Below are 22,567 nucleotides of genomic sequence, written 5' to 3'. Positions count from 1 at the left end.
CCGTTATTTCACTTCCGACACCAATTGTTACGTTTTTATATTTAGGCGTTTTTAATTACCCGACAATTAAAACACAGTTCTTTTAAATAACGACAATCTACAATTTATTTACTATGACTTCACACTTTACAATTCGTTCACACTGAAGTTATTCGTTTGACGCTTTAATTAAGACTGACTCGTTAGCAGCATGCGAGCGCTTTTATATATGACGGTGTGGCAATACGAGAACATTCTGGTAGCACTACAATATTCTGGCAACGCCAGAACATTCTTAGACAATGCTAGAAGGATCTACGACCATTAAGTTATTCGTCTGGTGGCTGCCAAACACATACACACTCACATAGATATATGCTCGCATTACTACAACAACAATGACAATAGACAATGAGATGAAATGAGAAAGCAAAATAACAAAGCAAAGGGGTTGTTATTCTATGAGAGAGTAAGAACTAACATTTCGGTAAGCCAACAAAAGAACATAAAAGAAATTCAGGAAAATACTAGAAAATGAATAGATGATTCCAACAAGTGATAACGAAATTTTATCGTTACAATTTTGAATTTTAAATTAACGGAAACTAATTTAAATAAACTTATATCTATAATTATCAAATTCGTAACAATATATATCTCTTTGCAGAAAACTTAAATTATGGATTCTACGTTCTTGAAAACATTAAACAGCTGACCGATGAAAAAATGTTGGGAATTAAATGGAATTGCTTCAAATAGTTTATAATTATTGGTAAGTCAATATGAAAAATTAAATCAACACTTTAGAGAAGTCACTAAATTTAAATCTCTCTGCAGAAAACTAAAATCTTTGGATGCTACATTCTTGCAAACATTAAGAAGCTGACCAATGAAAAATGAGTGGCTTATCGACAAGAAAAAGTTTCCAGATACGTTTTAAAGTGCAACCAATTAAAATTGTTAAAAACAACAACTTCTGGATGAAAATGTGCATCACATCAATTTAATTTACATCCTATTATCAGTTCAAAATGGATATTTTGTGAATTCCTTCTGCTGGAAATCTATTCTAACACGCGGTCCAACACGTTCCTAATTTCGAATTGCCCGGATATTAATAAATTTTAATGCTGTTTTATGGCACCAACAGGAAGGAAATCGAATTATCAATGCAAAAGTGTTTACAATTAATGTTTAAGATATTTAATGTTTTGTTCTTATATGTTGATATGTTTTATAAGATTATTATTTTTCAATTGGTATTGTTGTGTATTATGTAGTGTAGTGTGTTATTATATATTTTATTTTGACGAACATGAATAAATTATACAAAATTCATAGAATTTTGGCTTTGACTTTCAATTTGAAGTGGGTATATCATTCATACAAATTTTGGTTGAAAAGTATTTGCAACGATGTTAATTTTTAATTTGAATCGCATCCAAAATTGTTTGTGAAGTTATTGAGTAGCGATGCATTTCAATTTGAGGGTAACACTTGAGAAATTATTGCTAAAGGCCGGTACTATGTTCATTCTTGCGAAAAATTTTTATGGAAACCATTATTTCGCACATAGAAAGCGGCGTTTTTTTAGGTAGCTTGGAGCGCTATTTTACAGGGAGCGATATTGGATTAAGTTGGTGGTTGTTGCTTGTTTTTACAAAATAACATTTTATTTTTCCTTGGGCAATTGATCTGCTATTCCTTTGATCCTTTGTATAGTTTCGGAACATAAATATGGTCCGTGTTTGATTTATAAACCCGCACAAATAGTTTTTAATAAATAAATTATTTCTTAATTCACATTGCAAATGGCGCCGTGCTATAAACGTCAGTTTTTCAACACGAAAAAACAAAGTATCACAAATGGAAAAAATTTCGCAAATTTTTCGCATTTTTTGGTTTTGTATGGAGTTTCAACGCGAAAACCGAACAGAGTACCGGCCTTAATGTGTTGAATTTTACTGTTGGGGGTAATGTCTGTTTTTTGTTGAGAACGCAATTTTCTCAACAATTTCTCAACTTGAATATTACACTAATCCTTTGAAAAAATGTTTGAAAAATTGTTGAAATTTAGCATTTTTCAAACGTTTGTGTTTATTGGGGATAGTGATGTAACTCTGAAATTTTCGCACGAAAAGATTGACAGGCCTATTATTTCGCAAAAAAAGTGATAGTTATTAAAAAAAAGTGATAGTTTTTATTGTATTGATCTCGATCGAACTAAAGATTTTAGATTTGAGGAAGATTGGCTTGCGTCATACCAAATGTTGCATTTACCAGATTAGTTTAATACATGTTTGTAATCTTTTAGTTGTTTTTCGTTTTTATTTTTTAAACGAAAAATGTAATTTTCTTAATGAAACAATGTTAAATTTTAGGCAGCAACAAAAAAAAAATACATTTTCCCCTTTATGGAAATTTATTTCGTGCTCTTAGTTTCTTTTTAATTGCATTTTAATGCTACGTCAATACTTGTCGTATACGCGTTTGGTCCCAATTTCCATGTAATGTTACCAACTGTAAAACGTAATGGTTTTCTTCTTCATGTTCCTTTCACTTTTAATAAGATGCTGCGTAACGATTTTGTCCTCATTTTACAATTTCAATACCTACAAATATAAAAAATCATACACCAATTTTTTCGCAAAAGGTTAGCGTCATGTATGAATGTTATACTACCTGATAATTGAAGATTCCAAAATGAAGACGAATGAAGGGGTTGTTATTCTGTTGGTGTTTTCGTTCTTTATACACCATCACGAACATTGATAGACTTATTGTTTCTTATTTATGTTCAATAATTTTGAAAAAAGAAAAATTTTCTCACTAATTTAAAATAACAAATATTTTATTTATTATTTAACTATTATATTATTGTACTATATTATTTTTGGACAATCTCTCCGTATACCATAACAACACGATACCAACTAAAAAGACAACTCACGCGCAAACATATCGATTACATCGATGACAGGTATCGATTGCAGGTATATAAAATAAATATAGGAACATTTTCTATATTCTAACAAGTGTGTTTCCTTAAGTTTGGAAAGGATTGAATACTTCTTAGTACGAATGAACTAAAGTATTCTATGCCAAGTGTTATTCGTATATATGGTAAGCTTTCTATAATAAAGGAAGTCAGAATCATCATTTTATAAGGAAATTTGCCTAAATTTGAGGAAACTTGGTTTTAGTTCGATTTTTGTTTGTTTTTGTGAATGTTTTGTTATAAGTGAATAAAATTTTCTTATTCAGAAGCAAATTCTTATACCCAGCGAAGAAAACAGTACTAGTAAAATTCCATGCCTTATTCTAGTTAATGAACTATACCAAATTGCTTTCAGTTAAGGATTTTTTACTGAAACAAGTAAATTTTATTATTCACACAAAAATTTAACTTAATGGAAATAAAATCGCTAAACTAAATTGATGAACATTTTTTTCATCTAGTTTCGAAGGCACTTTTTTCTGGGTGTAGAACGACGTCAATAAGAGCCCCTTCAAACAATCGGAAAAAATGAATATTAAGATAAGGTGGGTATTAAGTTCGAGTTTAGCCGCTAAAAACGTCATTTTTTCACGATTACTTTTCTTTAATAATCCATTTTAAGGAATACAAACTTTGTGAAAATTAGCTTTGGGCTTTTCCCCATCAAGTTATAATAAAATTTGCAACAAATGTGTATAATTTTATGCATTTTTCTTACTGATTTAGTTTTAACTTTAGCGATTTAAGCGGCTAAACTCGAACCCTGCCAACATTTGTTGAATTTAGGGGCGCTTCTGAGAATCCCCAATACGTCGAAAACAGTCGTATATGATATCCAAAACTCCTCGGAAAAGCGCCGTCACTATTGAGAAGTTGTACCACGCCAAGTTACTACAAAAAAGTATCGCATGAGTGCAATTATTAGGTGCCCATCTGGATACATTTAGAAAGACGCCAATAAGAGCTCCTTCAAACAATCAGAGAAATTGCATTTTAAGATAGTTGTAAAAGAATCATTGTGGTCATGTAAAACACGATTGTTTAGATGATTATTAATTTTATTAAACATTTATAAATTCTCATAAATATAACATTTATACGACTATCACATCACACTTAACATATTTGTATGAATTAATAACAGATTGAAGTTGATAGGCTGATAGACGCTACAACATGTAACTTGCAACTTGAAGTTACATGTTGTAGCGTCTATCAGCCAGTGCTTTTACTCCCAATGGAGGCAGTGTGTCTGGAAAAATATTTGAAAAACTATCACTTTATTCCATTTGGAAAGTAAAAAATTGTTCACCAATATACCTTTCACAATTTTAAGCGAAATAACTATGTTTTCAGCACTTCATTATCGTTTTTATTTAAATAAATTTGGACAAACTTCATAGTTTGCCAAACATTTTTATGAATTTTTATAACTTGTATATCCTGAATTGTTATGAATTTGAATTGTATAATAATGAATTTGATTATATTGTAATTATCGAGTTTTATGAATTTCTCTATTTTGAATTGCTATTACTAAAAAGTCGCTGAATTGATATCGATAACGCCTATTGTGAATAGTAGCTTCATAAAATTTAGTACAATAAGCTATCCATTCCTTAAAATCCTTACTTTCTTTCACTTCTTCTCTAACTACCCGACGGTAAGCATTGTATTTCTCCTCTGCTGATCTCTCTTCTCTACCTTTTCCCCTATATCATATTTATAAATAAATATTGTTAATTGTACATTGAAAACTGAAACCTCCACTTGTTATTTTTTGTTCCTTTTCCGGTTGGGTTTCACTCCATCAAACGCTTTGTTTATTATTTCTCATTACTTTGAGAAATAATAAACCCAAGCACACACACACACACAACCTTATACAGTCCACTCATCTCATACAGGGGATTTCTTGTAAAACTTCTCCACTGTCATCTGTCACAATCCCCCCACACACCTGTCCATGGTCCTCCGCAGCCGTTCATTGGTAACATATCGAAATCCACAACACCATCCACAACAAAGTAAACAAACAAATTACCATCTCTATCTACTCAGTTGAAAGATCGCCGGTAAGTGATACGTCACAAAATTATATAGAAAAGAACATAAACGTAAGCAAACACAAAAAACGGGGAAAATACGCGAGTTAAAAAGTTTAAAATTCGTTAAAAATTCGGGTAAATTGCGTGTTAAAATCAGGTAAATTTTCGTAAAAATACTTTGAAATTAGTAAAAAAAAAAAAAAAGTAGAAATCGCACAAAGAAGGTAAACTATTGTCCAAAACTTTATAAAATTTGTTAAAAGTGTGAAAATAATTGGGAGAAAAGGCTAAAAAGAACGGTAAAAATCATTTAAAATCCCAAGAATAGAGGGAAAAGTGAACAAAAATCTTTAAAATTGATACAAAGTTGGGTAAAATTGTAAAAATAGCGTAGAGAAGCTCCTATGACTTGTTTCAAATGCAACGAAACAAGTTAAAAATGTACAGAGAAACTTCTAAAGTTGGTTTACGGTGATTAAAATAGTCAAATTATTGATATTCCGGATAAAATTGGCGAAAAACTTCTCTAAAAAACAAGGAGAAGAAGAGAAAAATCGAAAAAAAAAACCGCAATTTGTGTTTGCAAACGTATGTATGTATATATATATATATGTATTTTAACTAAAATTGAAGTGCAAATCAAAATTACAAGAACAAATTGGTGCAAATTGGTGTAAAAGTGTGAAAAAAGTGTGACTTCCATTGCTGTCCGTCCGTCCAACGGTCCAAAAACGGTAAAAATTTGTTGTAAAAATTTCATAAAAATCGAAAAAACAGAAAAAATTGAACCTTTTTGATGCATATTCGTGTATAGTTGTTTGTATGTCATATATGCATTGGTTCAACGAACTGGTATGAAGTGAAAAAAAAAAGAAGAAAGAAAATCAAGAAGAAGATCAGGAAAATTAACAAATAATTTTCGTTTTGCTTTCAACGGTTTGGATAACATTAGCTATCGTGAAAATTCCCATTTTTATGAAATAAACGCGTTTGTGCTAAAACATTACATTTCATCGGTAAAAATAAAATTTTCATATTCTTCAAATTTGCATTTGTGATCATATGTGAATAAAATCCACAAAGAATATTATACATATGATAGAGTGACAATTGGTCAGCTGTGCTAGTGTTACCATATCACCCCCGTTTCAATTAGCGAAGTCACACACCAAATTACACCTAACGCACCTGAATGAATGCGCAGCGTATGATCAATGATGCGCAGCGTATGATCAATGATAATGTCGATTTAATTAAATTCAATTAATATTTGGATTTTTGATTAAAAAAGTGAATGTAATTAAAACAAATAAAGTAAATATTGGAAATTTTGCCCATCTCACTATATTTTGTTACAATAACAAAAATTTTTGCTAAAAAATTAATAAATTAATGCACAATAATTTACATTGAATTACCAGCGTAGTTAACAAAGACATCAAATTGATCATACATTTTGCATTCACACCGACATAATTCAACACACAGCAACAAATATTTGCACAATAACTAATATAATCTTATTTGCACTTTAATACCATTGCACATTTTATCATTTTATATTGAACGTAGTAGTTATATGTACACGTATAAAAAACCATCAAACAGTGAATTATTTACCATTTACACAACAAATGCAATTCTGAAAATTTTATTTGAGTGCAAATTAATTCGGTACACCGCGGGAGAAAAAAAAAATCAGTTTTATGTCAAAAGTGATTAAATCAAAGTAGAGTACGCAAACACATACATCCATTTGTGTTTTACCGGGGTATAAAAACAAAAACGCGAATTTTTGGAAAAGTTATCTACACTCGAAAAAACAAACCTATTACACTCAAGAAAATTTGTATATCATCGTAGAAGTTTCCTTACATTCATAAAGTAAATTTTGGTAAAGCGCTAATTCTCTTTGGTAAAACGCAAATTACTACACTTGCAAAAATTAGTATCAACAAAATTTAAAAAAAAAAAAAAAAAAAAATTCACGAAAATTACACTTACAGAAATTTGTCTTTAAATTCAAAAAGAAAATCCGCTACTGAAAATTTCGTGTTTTCGACTCTCAAAACGTTATGCTAAAATTTGGAAAATGTAAATATACATAAAACTCGAATTTGTACACTCAGCAAAAAATTCTCCAAAATTTTTCTACACTTAAAATTTTAACTTGGAACATTTTTTGCATTCCAAATTTTGTACACCCAGCAAAATTTTTTAAATTCTGCAAAGTTTTTATAAACTCAAAATTTTAACTTGCAATATTTTTTAAAATTTTTCCTACACTCGGGAAAAAATTATTTAAATTCTCGAAATTTTTCCTACACTCAAAAATTTTTTGTCTTGGAATATATTTCTACATTCAAAATGTTATTTCCTTCAAAATATTGCAATACTAAAATTTGCTAAAAAATAAATAATAATAATCTCAAAAAATTACGACATAACATATTTTCAATTATATTTTCCGGAAAATTATTACACTCGGAAAAAAAAATCAATCTTTATTAAACTAAAAACTATTATTACACTCGGGAAAAGTGGGAAAACTTCGGAAATTTTCTAAAGTTGAAATAAAATACATATATGAAAATCTCTACAAATTCCTACACTCAGAAAAGTAATTACGCTCGAAAACATTTTTCGTTCCCCAAATACGAAGTGCACTCAAACAAAATTCTCAGATCAACTCATGCGACTGCGAATACACTCAAATTAATATTATCTCAACATATATGAACGAATCATCATAACAACAGGTAAATTTTTGAAATTATTGGTAATTTATGAATATTTACAACATAACAAGCGTCTCATAAGAAAAATTGTGAGAAATAAAATCGCAATTTTCACTTCTCGAATATTAAATTTATTAAAATTGGTAAACATATACAAGAAATCAAGCGGCTCATAAGAAAAAATTGTGAGAAATAAAATCGCAATTTGTCATTCCTCGAATATTTAAACTTGTTGAAAAGAAATATATACAAGAAAATAAGCGTCTCATAAGGAAAATTGTGATTCAGAACATCGCAATTTCCGCTCATCGAATATATTAACGAAATCACTCATCGAAACATTAAAACAAACTATCAACGAAAATACTCATTACGACATTAAAAATAAACATCAATATATCTAAAAAGTGAAATTGCATCTCAAAGCCGAATTGGCTGATGAAACATATATATTATCTCTCTGTAACAATAATATCTCTTGCTCTCTGAATATTGCTATTAAATTGGCCTGTTGTGCTTTATCAAGATTTGAGGAAATTTTTGAACTTTTATTGAGTTATATGATTTTTTCGAAGAAAAATTGAACAAAGTCATATTTCTTTTGGATGAGTTCATTATATTTCTTCGTGACATTTATATTTCTCGCTCTGTGAAGCTTAAAATTATTTGGCCTGTGGCTTTACAAAAATTTGGAGGAATTTTTGAACTTTTATTGAAGATATATCGTTTTTTTGAAACAAAATCTTGAAAGTTATATGTTTTCAGTGAGTTCAATATATTTCTCTTTGAAAATTACATTTCTCATTCTGTGAAGTTTACAATTATTTTATCTGTTTGCTACAAAGAGCTTGGTCGAATTTTGAACTTTGATTGCAGACTTATGATTTTTCGATTCGAGAGGTTTGGAAAATCATAGTTCAGTGAATGTGTTCAATAGATTTCACCTGCTTAATAAAATCTTAATAAAATTTAATCTCGTCTCATAAACGAAAAAATCGAAATTTTGTCTCGTTCACGTTTTTTGGAAAAAAAAAAAAAAAGATTTTGTTATCGTGAAAAACTTGTTTTTCTTGAAATTTTACCGATTGAATTCTGTTTAAAAGTATCGATTGGAAGTCGAATTTATCAATTGCATCGCATTACATAAAGAACGCAACTTTGGAATTTGTGGAAACACAATTAAAATTGTTTGAATTATATTTTCATTAGCTCAAATCAATTAAAATTGATTGATTATTTTTCTTTTCGCATATTTATCTTTTCAATTGATCTTTTGAACAATAAACTACTATATTTTCGCAACATTTGCAAATCCCGCTTATTAGTTTATTAGTTCTGGAGATAAATTTTCGCATAAAACACAACTAAAACGGTTAGAGGTTACCCACAAAACTTCATATTTGCAATTCCAAAAACCCATATATTTTTTCTCGCTATATTTCTGCAATTCCAATTCATTAATTTGATAAATTCAATAAAAGATTTCTCGTTTTCAATCTATAAATTTCTGATACATTTTTAACGACAATGAATCCTACAAACAATCCTAACGACCCTTCATCAGGTCCTGCTGGATCAAATGCTTCCTCCAATGCTAACGCGGCAGCGGCTGCATCTCCCGCATATGATAGATTTCTTTTTGATTGCGAGTATTTAATACGTTTTTGTACGCAATTCGAACAATGCGATATTAGAGACCAAACGGACTCTGTATTGGAAGTTAAATTGGAAGACTTGGAGAAAAGATGGCAACAACTTCAGACTTCATATCAAAATATAATGCTATCGCCGAGTTCCACCGATCCGAAGGATATTAAAGCTAATGCAAAAATAAATTTCAATGCCAGTTCTGAGGCATATTACACCGCAAGGTCTCAAATCTTAGATATTCTCCGAATATCTGGAGGCCAAGCACGTCAAAATGCCAGGCACAGCCTAGTTCCTGAATATATACCTCAGAATCAGAGTTCTATTCCCGCCTCTTCTCATAACTCTAACGACAGTTATATAAAAGTTCCTCCGTGTGACACCGAGGTGTTTAAAGGTGGATACGAGGAGTGGCCCTCGTTCCGTGATATGTTCACGGCAGTTTATGTAAATCATCCAAAATTGACCCCCGCTCAAAAACTTTATCATTTACGCAATAAGACCAGGGGCCCAGCTGGGGCTATAGTCAAGCGTTACACTTTGTGCGATGAAAATTTTAATATGGCATGGAACGCACTTAAAGCTCGGTATGAAAATAAACGTGTTTTAGTTGATAATCAATTAAAAATTCTTTTCAATATACCTGTGGCAAATGTTGAAAACAGCGAATCAATTCAAAAAATTCAGTCCACGGTCAATGATTGTTTATGTACTCTTCGATCTCTTCACGTCGATGTTGACGGATGGGATCCCATTCTCATTTATTTAATTTCCACAAAATTACCAGATGAAACTCTCTCTTTATGGGAACAATCCCTCAGATCACATCGAGATCTGCCTACGTGGAATCAACTGGACGAATTTTTGATAAATAGATTCGAAGTTGTAGAACGCATCTCGAGCATAAAGTGCACAAAGCAGCAAAATAATGTTACACATCAAAATTCAAATAAATATGATCAACGCAATCCCATCTCATCTCAGGGCTCTGGCAAAATACAAACATATCTCTCTCAAGAAAAACTCACAGCTACTTGTTTACTTTGTGAAACCAACCATTCTTTACGAACGTGTCCGAAATTTCGTCAACTTACTGCACAACAGCGTGTAGACTTTGTCTATAAAAATAAGATTTGCAGTAACTGCTTATCAAGTTCCCATCTCAAACCAAATTGTAAAAGTACAAACACTTGTATAATTTGTCACAAACCGCACCACAGTTTGATTCATATACGAACTAAATACAACGAAAATACAAGTGAAAATTCAAATACTCAAGAAAATAGAAGCGAAAGCCAGAATCATCAAAAGCCCAATACACACAATTTATCCTCACAGAAGGAACAACCATCTACATCAAAGCAAGATAATTCTTCTCATATCCAAGCCAACTTTTCATCGAATAATGATATGATTTTACTCCGAACTGCATTAGTGCAGATTGAACATAATGGAGAATTGTTCACGATTAGAGCTCTTATAGATCCGGGTTCTCAACGAACATTTATTTCAAAACGAATTCAAACCCGTTTACAACTTCCGACTACTAAGTCAAATTTTGAAATATCTGGAATTGGTGGCCAGCGTCAAACATCTGACAAACAATGTCAATTGTCCATAGTGTCAAAGAAACATGAAATACGATTCTCAGTTTCTGCCATTGTTTTGCCGCAAGTGACAAAACGTCTTCCTGCCGTTTCGTTTGAAATACCAAATAATTCAGAATTGGAAAATTTAGAGTTGGCAGATCCATATTTCAACAAATCTTCACAAATTGATTTGGTTCTGGGTAATGATTCCGAACGTTTTATTAATATTGAAGGAATCAAGAAAAATATTTGTAGCGAAACTTCAGCCTATAATACGATATTTGGCTGGGTTCTCAGTGGTCCAATGCGGACTGAAACAATACATTCATTCTCCGTAAATGTTCATGAATTCGAAGAATCCTCTATTAACGAAATGCTAAGAAAATTTTGGGAACAAGAAGAAGTTCCTACATCCCATCTCGTCTCAGCTGCTGATGCGTTCTGTGAAGAGTATTACAGAAAAACTACAACTCGTTTACCCAATGGTCGTTACATGGTACGACTTCCTTTTAAGGAAGAATTTTCTGATTCATTGTACTTGGGTCCTTCTAGATTTATGGCTTTGGCTCAGTACAATCGTATGGAACGAAACCTTTCCAAAGATTCTGAATTAAAAACACAGTACCATGATGTTCTGAACGAATATATAGCGCTTGATCACGCAGAAGAAACGTCTTCTCGCGAAATTTCCTTTGATGATAAATTTAATTCATTTTACTTGCCACATCACGCTGTGGTACGACCGGAACATAAGTCCACAAAGGTTCGAATTGTTTTTAATGCGTCCAGAAAGACGAAATCAGGCTATTCTCTTAACGATGTGTTACACACCGGTCCCACATTGCAATCTGATCTCACTTCTGTTATTCTGAATTGGCGGAAATATCAGTATGTTTTCTGCGGGGATATTCAGAAAATGTACAGACAGATTCTTGTACACCCCAATGATAGACCGTATCAACGAATTTTATTCAAACCGTCCGATAATAACTTTATTAAAGATTATCAACTCAAAACAGTAACTTTTGGTATTAATTGCGCGCCATTCCTTGCTATACGTACTCTTTTGCAACTGGCATCTGATGTCCAAGCAACTCATCCCACAGTAGCTCGAATACTTAAACACGAAACATACGTTGACGACATTTTATCGGGCGGGTATTCTATTCAGGAGGCTTTGAAGGCTCAAAATGATCTAAGTGATATTTTAAAGAATGCCGGTTTTCCTCTTAAGAAGATCATAGCTAATGATCCACAATTACTCGCTCATATTCCGTCTCAAGACCTATACGATTCCGAATTTTTACGCTTCCATGAATCAAGTTCTACAAAAACTTTGGGTATAAAGTGGAACGCGTTGTCAGATTCGTTTACTTACTCGATAAATCCAATACAATTTGAACAGACTATGACGAAAAGGATGGTTCTATCGTCAATCGCTCAATTATTTGATCCCGCGGGATGGATTGCGCCGGTTATTATTCGGGCAAAAATATTAATGCAACAATTGTGGCTAGAAGGAATTGGATGGGATGACAATCTTGGTCCAGAGTCACAAGCTACTTGGAATAGACTCGTATTCGATTTCCCTCACATTAATTCTATCTCTATACCAAGATGGATTCAATGTTGTCCTACTGATACTTTGGAAATCCACGGGTTTTCAGATTCGTCTCAAGCTGCATATTGTGCATGTGTTTATTTGCGATGCCAGACTAATAAATCAGTTGTGTTTTCTAATTTACTGGTTGCTAAAAGCAAAGTCGCTCCTCTCAAACCTGTATGTTTGCCAAGATTGGAACTTAATGGTGCATTTCTGTTAGCTAAACTCGTCAATTATGTCACTTCGAATTTCGATTTCAAGATAAGCTCTATTACTCTATGGACTGACTCTTCAATAGTTCTTGGTTGGCTTTCGAAACCACCTTGGTCCTGGGAGACATGCATTGCAAATAGAACTTCGCAAATTCACGAGTTAGTTCCTGGTAGCAATTGGCGGCATGTCCCGACTCATGATAATCCTGCAGATCTCGGTACTAGAGGTTGCCGACCTCAAGATTTAACACCCAATTCTTTATGGTTTAATGGTCCAAAATGGTTAACTCAACCACATTCAACGTGGCCTAAAAGAAATCCATTGGTTGCACCAGAATTAGGAAAACGTGTTAATGTTCAAACTTATCATAGTACAATTGACGATACTGATATTTTACTCAGATTTTCGTCTTACAATCGCGCATTGCGAGTTATATCCTACATGTTTCGTTTTTATAACAATTGCCTAAGTCGACGGAGATCGACAATAAAAATTTCGAATCCATTTCTTACTCATAAAGAAGTTACATTTGTTAAATCACGTTTAATCACATTATCGCAAAAGAAATTTTACCCTGACGAATATTCTAATCTTCTTGAATCGAAACCAATTAATGATAAAAGCCAATTGAAATGTTTGAATCCATTTCTTTCTCACGAGAATATTATGCGAGTTAATGGAAGACTCGCCGACTCGTCTCTACCATACAACGAGCGATTTCCTATTATTCTTTCGGGGAACTCACGTTTCAGTCACTTATACTTATTAAACTTGCATCAATTATTAGCTCATGCCGATTGTACGCTAATGTGCCGGATGGTACAGACTGAATTTTATATATCCCGTTTAAAACCGCGAGTGAAGGCTATAATTCATAAATGCCGAACGTGTGTAATATTCAAACAAAAGTCCTGTAGCCAGATAATGGCTCCCCTTCCATCTGTGCGATGTGAACTATCCCCTCCTTTCAATATCACCGGGGTCGATTTCGCAGGGCCTTTTGAGCTGAAAAGTTCCACTCTAAAAAGGGCTCCAATAATAAAAAGCTACGTTTCAATTTTCGTTTGTTTCACCACGAAAGCTATCCACTTAGAACCCTGTTCAGAATTATCGTCTCTAGCCTTTGAGGCTGCATTTACACGATTCGTCGGGAGGCGGGGGCTACCCCATAGGGTTGTTTCCGATAATGGAAGAAATTTTATTGGTGCAAGCCGAAAATTACTAAAAGAATTTTCTGCTTTTGTTAAATCCACCGCCAGTGACATATCTCGAAAATATTCAACCCATGGCTTTGAGTGGCAATTTATCCCACCGCATGCCCCGCATATGGGCGGATTATGGGAATCGGCAGTGAAAAGTTTTAAACATCATTTTAAAAGAATTGCTGGTGCCCATAAATTCACATTCGAACAATTTGCTACAATTCTCGCTAGGATTGAAGGAATCCTAAATTCACGTCCCATATCTGCCGTTTCTGAAGATCCATCAGATTTGACAGCTCTTACTCCGGGTCACTTTTTAAAAGGATCACCAATTATGTCTTTCCCTGAAACCCCATCTCAAAACTTATCTCTTCTCAATAGATGGACAAAGTTAAAGGCTCTGCACCATCAATTTGCTATTAGATGGAAAGAGGATTATCTAAAATCTCTACACAAACGATATAAGTGGAAAAATTCAGGTCCCAATTTAAAGATTGGCGATTTGGTTGTTGTAATGGACGATTTGTTACCACCTAGCGACTGGCGCTTGGGTAGAATCGTAAATACTCATCATGGTTCCGACAATAATATTCGAGTTGCGGATATCAAAGTTGCTTCTGGAATTATCACTCGTCCCATCGTGAAATTATGTTACTTACCGCTCTTAGACCAAACCTCTCCTGAATCAACCTCTTAAATCTTACCTTTTCACATTCCTTCCTCTCATATAATCATTTCATGCATCACCCTTCCCATTATCCCATACTAAAGTCCTTTCCATTTACAGATTACTAACTCAAAATGTCCCACCATCAAGTTTATGACTGCGGCATCTGCAAGGAAAGACATTCTTTGCGGGATTGCCCAATTTTTATAATGATGCCTGTGGCGGATAGAAGGGTGACGGTTCGGACATATAATTACTGTATGAACTGTCTGGCAAAAAGCCACACAGTAGAACGGTGCAGTTCACCAGCGACCTGCCGGAAGTGTGGCTATCAGCATCACACTATGCTGCATCCACAAATAGCGAGGACGCCATCCGCAACTTCACCAGCTTACTACACGCCTAGGGAAAGGAACCCGACGACACGCCAAACACCATCAAGAAACAATACCACTAGAAGACGAGTAATAATCACGGGAAGACACAACAATACAACTACACAACAAACAAGAAGGCCCATCAGGTGGTTCACGAAGAACCCAATACCGCAGGCACCAACTACAACAAGAAGACAGCCACGACAACCCACATCACAACATGCTCACACCAACAGCAAAATTAAGAAGAGACGCTCCAACCAACGTCCCAAGCGTAACCAACACATTCTGGCCGAAGCTATAAAGTCCATTGCAACTGTGCTTTGCAAATCGAATTTTGCATAAGTGCAAGGCCGGGGGCATGGACAAACTTCATAGTTTGCCAAACATTTTTATGAATTTTTATAACTTGTATATCCTGAATTGTTATGAATTTGAATTGTATAATAATGAATTTGATTATATTGTAATTATCGAGTTTTATGAATTTCTCTATTTTGAATTGCTATTACTAAAAAGTCGCTGAATTGATATCGATAACGCCTATTGTGAATAGTAGCTTCATAAAATTTAGTACAATAAGCTATCCATTCCTTAAAATCCTTACTTTCTTTCACTTCTTCTCTAACTACCCGACGGTAAGCATTGTATTTCTCCTCTGCTGATCTCTCTTCTCTACCTTTTCCCCTATATCATATTTATAAATAAATATTGTTAATTGTACATTGAAAACTGAAACCTCCACTTGTTATTTTTTGTTCCTTTTCCGGTTGGGTTTCACTCCATCAAACGCTTTGTTTATTATTTCTCATTACTTTGAGAAATAATAAACCCAAGCACACACACACACACAACCTTATACAGTCCACTCATCTCATACAGGGGATTTCTTGTAAAACTTCTCCACTGTCATCTGTCACAATCCCCCCACACACCTGTCCAAAATTATAAGAAGATAGTTGTGCTTGGTGTTTCACAAAATATAAAATGGCTCTTGTTACAATAGTGATGGCAAAATACTTTCATGCGAATAGTGATGGCAAAATACTATCACAGTTGGCGATTGTTGCAGTGTCACATACGAGTCTGTGGTAGCGATGAGGATGAAATGGAACTTTGAAATGCTGGCAGGGAAGTTAATACTCACCTATAGTTGTAAAAGAATCATTGTGGTCAAGTAAAACACGATTGCTTAGATGTTTATTAATTTGATTAAACTTTTATAAATTCTTATAAATATAACATTTATACCACTATCACAACACATTTAACATAATTTTTTTCAATGAAGGTGGGTATTAAGATCGAGATTAACCCTTATATTATGTTAGGGCCATTTGATGACACACATTGTATTTTTCATCAACGCATTTCTTACTGTTGGAATATAATTAAAAGTTCTTACTACTCAGCAAGAATTCAGTACATGTCAACAATTCATGCACTGACTAGTAAGAACTTTTATTTATATTCCAAAAGTAAGAAATGCGCTGATGAAAAATACGATGTGGGTCATCAAATGACCCTAACATAATATAAGGGTTAATAATCCATTTTAAGGAATACAAACTTTGTGAAAATTTGCTTTGGGCTTTTCTCCATCAAGTTATAATAAAATTTGCAACAAATATGTATAATTTTATGCATTTTTCTTACTGATTTAGTTTTCACTTTAGCGATTTTAGCGGCTAAAGCTGAGTACTATGTTCTAGAGGTGTGCACGTGACACGAAATTGCCGTGACTCACGAAAATTTTCGTGATTCGTGCGTGAGTCGTGAGTCACGCTCATGACAACAGCGTGAGTGTGCGTGAGCGTGATTAACAAACCAAAATGTCGTGCGTGACCGTGAGTCACGAAAATAATATCTTCGTGAGTGTGCGTGAGTAACGAATTACACTCACGACAATATTCCTGCTCACCAACATAAAACGCTTAAGAGTTAAATTCAATTACAATTCTAGTGACACCTGAGATGTTAAGAGTTTACCCTGCCAACATTTTTGGAATTTGACGACACTTCTGAGAATCTCCACCACGTCGAAAACAATCGTATACGATATCAAAAACTCGTCGGAAAAGCGCCGTCACTATTGAGAAGTTGTACCACGCAAAAGTTACTACAAAAATTTTTCGCATGAGTGCAATTATTAGGTGCCTTTATAGATCAATTTAGAACGACGCCAATAAGGGACCCTCCAAACAATCAGAAAAAGTGCATTTTAAGATAGTTGTAAAAGAATCATTGTGGTCGAGTAAAACACGTTTGTTTAGATATTTATTAATTTGTGTAAACATTTACAAATTCTTAAAAATATAACATTTATACCACTATCACATTACATTTTAAATAATTTTTGGCATTAATGATGATGTTGAGTTACAAGTAGCGAGTTACATGTTGCAGCGTCTATCAACTAGTGTTTTTATTTGATGGAAGCAGCATGTCTGTAAAATATCTGAAAAACAATCACTCCATTTGGAAAATCAAAAATTGTACACCAATATACCTTTCGCAATTTTAAGCGTATAATCTATGTTTTCAGAACTTTATTTTCGTTTTTATTTAATTAAAATATAACAAGCTGGTTGCGCTTGGCGTTTCACAAAAAATAAAATCGTAGTAGGGATGGCAAAATACTTTCATGTACTTTTTGATGTACCTTTTCATGATGGTTGAAGTGACATTTACGAGTCTGTGGTAACGATGAGGATGAAATGGAACTTTGAAATGCTGGCAGGGTAATAACACTCTCGATTTTAATAATGCTCATGTTTTCAGACACTTCGGTAAGGTAAATTAATTATAAAATTATTCGTGAGTCACGGTATTTTTTGTGAGTCACGACGTTTTCGTGCGTGAGTGTGCGTGAATACAAATTTTCTTTTCGTGAGTGTGCGTGAGTCCTACCAAAAAATATTGTGCGTGAGTGTGCGTGAGTATGGTTTTTCTGTCGTGAGTGTGCGTGAGCGTGAGTAAACTATTTCTCACGTGCACACACAGAAAAAATATCACCAAAATATTTCCAATTAAAAAGTTAATTGAAGTTGAAATTTTTTTGAATTAATAAATTAATTGGTACAATTAACTTTTTAATCAAGATAGAAACATTAAGTTAATTAAGTCAATGATTGAAACTTTTAAAATTTTTAATTAAAAAGTTAATTGATACAATAAACTTTTAATCATATTCGGAAGACTAAGTCAGTTAAAAAAGTGATTAACATTTTTTTAAATTTTTAATTAAATTTTTTTTCAAACAATCAATTGTTAATCCAAATAAAAATTCTAAGCCAATTCAAAAGGTAATTGAAAATAGTTACCTTTTTTTTAATTAATAAATTAATTGAGTTTTGCAATCAACATCAATTAAATTTTTAATTGAATCAATTAAAAAATTAATTGAAATTTGGTAATGAAATCAATTAATTTTTTAATCAAGATTTTTTTCTATGCCCAATTAAAACTGTGATTGATACTATCATTTTCGTGATTGAAGACATTTCAATTAAAAAATTAGTTGGATCAATTAATTTCGTGATTGAATCAGAAAAAAATTTTTTGTGTGCACCTCTACTATGTTCAGTTTTCAAGCTGAAAATCTGCTTGTTTTCACGGTTACTTTTCTTAATTAATTAATTTAGAAATATAAAAGTATTTGCAATCAATTCCTAGGATCTTTTCCATCCATTATTTGGCAAGACTTGATTAAAATATAATCGTCTTCATAAATATATTTGTACTTTAACTTTAGGGTTTTGGTGAAAAAACAGAACATACACCTAGAAAAAAGTGACCCCTTCTTTAAGTTAAAATGAACTCATTGTGAAGAAAGTTGAACTTCGTATAGCGCCAAAGACATTTTTATTTGTTTGAACGATGTGATTTTCGTAGAAATTAGGAATAATGCATTCCATATATTAGTTAACGTTTTCCTATATTTATATACCACTATACTACAGAATGAAAAAATTTAACTAATTTGAATTCATATATGGAATGATTTTATTGAAATTTTTTCATTCATTTCGACAAATCTTACACATTTGTGGTAAAACTTTTACTTCATAATTAGAACTGCTTACCTTCGTTTTTAAATACAATTTTATTTATTTCTATAAGCAATTTTATCTTCAATAAAAGACATGTTTTATTAATATATTGAATATATTTATTAAGAATCAACAGCATCGAATCTCTTTGAAATATTAGTTTATTATTCCACTATTTCCAATTTCCGTGTGATATTATCAACTGTAAAACGCACTTTTTCTTCTTCTTGTACTTTTCACTTTTAATAAGTTGCTGCCTAACGATTTTGTTCTCCTTTTACAATTTCAATACCTACAAATATAAAAAATTTTTGTTGCAAAAGGTTAGCGTCACTGAATATTACCTGATAATTGAAGATTCCAAAATGAAGACAAATGAAAGGGTTGTTATTCTGCTGGTGTTTTCTTTCTTTATACACTATCACGAACATTGATAGATTTATTTAAAAAAACGAAAATTTTTCTCACTAATTTAAAATAACAAATATTTTATATATTTTATTTGTTATTTATTATATTATTTTACCATATTATTTTTTAACAATCTCTCCGTATACCAAAACAACGCGATTCCAACTAAAAAACAACCGACGCGCAAATATATCGATTACACCCACGCGCAAACACATCGATTACGATGACAGGTATCGATTACAGGTAGACAATAGAAATTTAGGAAAATTTCCTATATTCTAACAAGTGTGTTTCCTTAAGTTTTGAAAGGATTGCATACTTCTTAGTACGAATGAACTAAAATATTTTTCTATGCCAAGTGTTGTTCGTATGTATGAAAAACTTTCTATTATAAAGGAAGTCGCAATTATCATTTTATAAGAAATTTTACTAATTTTGAGGAAACTTGGTTTTAGTTCGTTTTTTGTTTATTTTTACGAATGCTTTGTTATCGGTGAATAAAATTTTCTTTTTCAGTAGTAAATTCTTATACCCAGCGAAGAAAATAGTATGAGTAAAATTCCATGCTTTATTCTAGTTAATGAACTATTCCTAACTGCTTACAGTTTAGGATTTTTTTACTGAAACGAGTAAATTTTATTATTTTTCACAAAAATGTACCTTAATGGAACTAAAATGGATAAACTATATTGATGAAAATTTTTTCCTTTAGTTTCGAAGGCACTTTTTTCTGGGTGTAGTACTCATCTTAAACTCGAACTTAATACTCACCTTAAAGGTGGGTATTAAGTTCGAGTTTTTTCACTAAAGTGAAAACTAAATCAGTAAGAAAAGGCATAAAATTATACATATTTGTTGCACATTTTATTATAACTTGATGGGGAATAGCCCAGAGCAAGTTTTCACAAAGTTTGTATTCCTTAAAAAGTATTATTAAAGAAAAGTAATCGTGAAAAAATGGCAATTTTAGCGGCTAAACTCGAACTTAATACTCACCTTAAGAATCAACTTCGTTATCTAATAAAGGGTGATTTGTTAAGAGCTTGATAACTTTAAAAAAAAAAAAAACGCATAAAATTTGCAAAATCTCATCGGTTCTTTATTTGAAACGTTAGATTGGTCCATGACATTTACTTTTTGAAGATAATTTCATTTAAATGTTGACCGCGGCTGCGTCTTAGGTGGTCCATTCGGAAAGTCCAATTTTGGGCAACTTTTTCGAGCATTTCGGCCGGAATAGCCCGAATTTCTTCGGAAATGTTGTCTTCCAAAGCTGGAATAGTTGCTGGCTTATTTCTGTAGACTTTAGACTTGACGTAGCCCCACAAAAAATAGTCTAAAGGCGTCAAATCGCATGATCTTGGTGGCCAACTTACCGGTCCATTTCTTGAGATGAATTGTTCTCCGAAGTTTTCCCTCAAAATGGCCATAGAATCGCGAGCTGTGTGGCATGTAGCGCCATCTTGTTGAAACCACATGTCAACCAAGTTCAGTTCTTCCATTTTTGGCAACAAAAAGTTTGTTAGCATCGAACGATAGCGATCGCCATTCACCGTAACGTTGCGTCCAACAGCATCTTTGAAAAAATACGGTCCAATGATTCCACCAGCGTACAAACCACACCAAACAGTGCATTTTTCGGGATGCATGGGCAGTTCTTGAACGGCTTCTGGTTGCTCTTCACTCCAAATGCGGCAATTTTGCTTATTTACGTAGCCATTCAACCAGAAATGAGCCTCATCGCTGAACAAAATTTGTCGATAAAAAAGCGGATTTTCTGCCAACTTTTCTAGGGCCCATTCACTGAAAATTCGACGTTGTGGCAGATCGTAAGTCTATTCATGATGAAATGTCAAAGCATACTGAGCATCTTTCTCTTTGACACCATGTCTGAAATCCCACGTGATCTGTCAAATACTAATGCATGAAAATCCTAACCTCAAAAGAATCACCCTTTACTAGGGCTGTTTTCTTTTAGCACTGGACACCCTAAGCCGTGGAGGACTAAAAGAAAACATAGTACTCGTTTATCCAGGACATCTCCAAAAATATTCAACACTGTCATCAGCTGTTTAAAAACAATCACAGAAAAGAAGTGAAATCTTGAATTTTTAATGTATGAAATGCTCCAATTAGTAATAAATATTTACTGCTGCGATTATTTATGACACTATACCACATTGAATTACATGTTTTTTCGATAAATTAGTCACAATAAAGTGCTATTGTCAATCGATGAAGCGTCACTTTATCAAAACACAATCTGGCAATATCGGCGCGACTTGCACTGATGAGATGTTCTGGATAGAACACCAGTGCAACGATGTACTGGATAGCCCATACAAATGTTGTATCCAGTGCAAAAAGAAAACAGCCATACTGTTCCCAATAAACACAGGATGAGCGTTTTTCAAATGCAAAAACTTTTCGGTTTGAGGGTAAATATAATTTTCAACATAAATTCAACTTGACTTGAAACAGCTCATCTTCAATACATCTTCAATTTTTTTGCGAATTACTTCCAATTTGCCAAAATGTTGACGAAATATTTGAAAAGGTGTCGGAGATAATATGAGAAAACTTTGACAAAACACTACACTAAAATGCAACGAAAAAACCATGTGGTTTTCAATACTTGTTTGTGCAACGAAGTTCGTGGTCAATTGGAAGAAATAAAAAACTTGGAAAATTTTAGACAAAAAACTGAATTTACTCCAAATAGTTTCTAATAATAGGTAAGTGAAAATAAAAAAAAAAAATAAATGAAACTTTAAGGAAGACACTAAATATATCTCTTTGCCGAAAACTAAAATTATGGATTCTAAGTTCTTGAAACATTAAAAAGCTGACCGATAAAAAATGAGGTTGACCGATGAAAATGATGGTGGCTTAAGAGAAAGTTTCAATAAATCAAAGTGCAACGAATTAAACTTGGTATTTATGCTTTTCCATATCAACAACTACTACATGTTAATTCTCATCACATCGATATTTTAATTTACCTCGCATCATCGGTTTAATTTGTTATTTTGCGAATTGA

General features: G+C 32.8%; 1 protein-coding gene and 1 long non-coding RNA gene across 2 annotated transcripts; one reads left to right on the top strand and one right to left on the bottom strand.

The window, feature by feature from the left end:
- The first annotated feature begins 9,290 nt into the window (after positions 1-9,290).
- LOC142235649 (uncharacterized) lies at positions 9,291-14,714 on the top strand. Its single transcript, XM_075306912.1, has one exon. It carries the CDS (start codon positions 9,291-9,293, stop codon positions 14,712-14,714), a length of 5,424 nt encoding a protein of 1,807 aa, XP_075163027.1.
- A 2,591-nt stretch (positions 14,715-17,305) lies between these two features.
- On the bottom strand, positions 17,306-17,804 carry LOC142236058 (uncharacterized). Its single transcript, XR_012721885.1, has 2 exons — positions 17,571-17,804; positions 17,306-17,519 (listed from the first exon to the last, which is right to left on the bottom strand). It is a non-coding gene; the product is annotated as an uncharacterized LOC142236058 (long non-coding RNA).
- Positions 17,805-22,567: the final 4,763 nt, after the last annotated feature.

The sequence above is a fragment of the Haematobia irritans genome, chromosome 4, assembly GCF_050003625.1.
Source record: "Haematobia irritans isolate KBUSLIRL chromosome 4, ASM5000362v1, whole genome shotgun sequence".
NCBI lineage: Eukaryota > Metazoa > Arthropoda > Insecta > Diptera > Muscidae > Haematobia > Haematobia irritans.
The sequence above is the reverse complement of the archived record's forward strand: the minus strand, read 5'-3'. Positions and strand labels throughout refer to the sequence as shown.

Coding starts and splice junctions, on each gene's coding strand:
- LOC142235649 (XM_075306912.1), top strand. CDS start 9,291: ATGAATCCTACAAACAATCCTAACGACCCTTCATCAGGTCCTGCTGGA.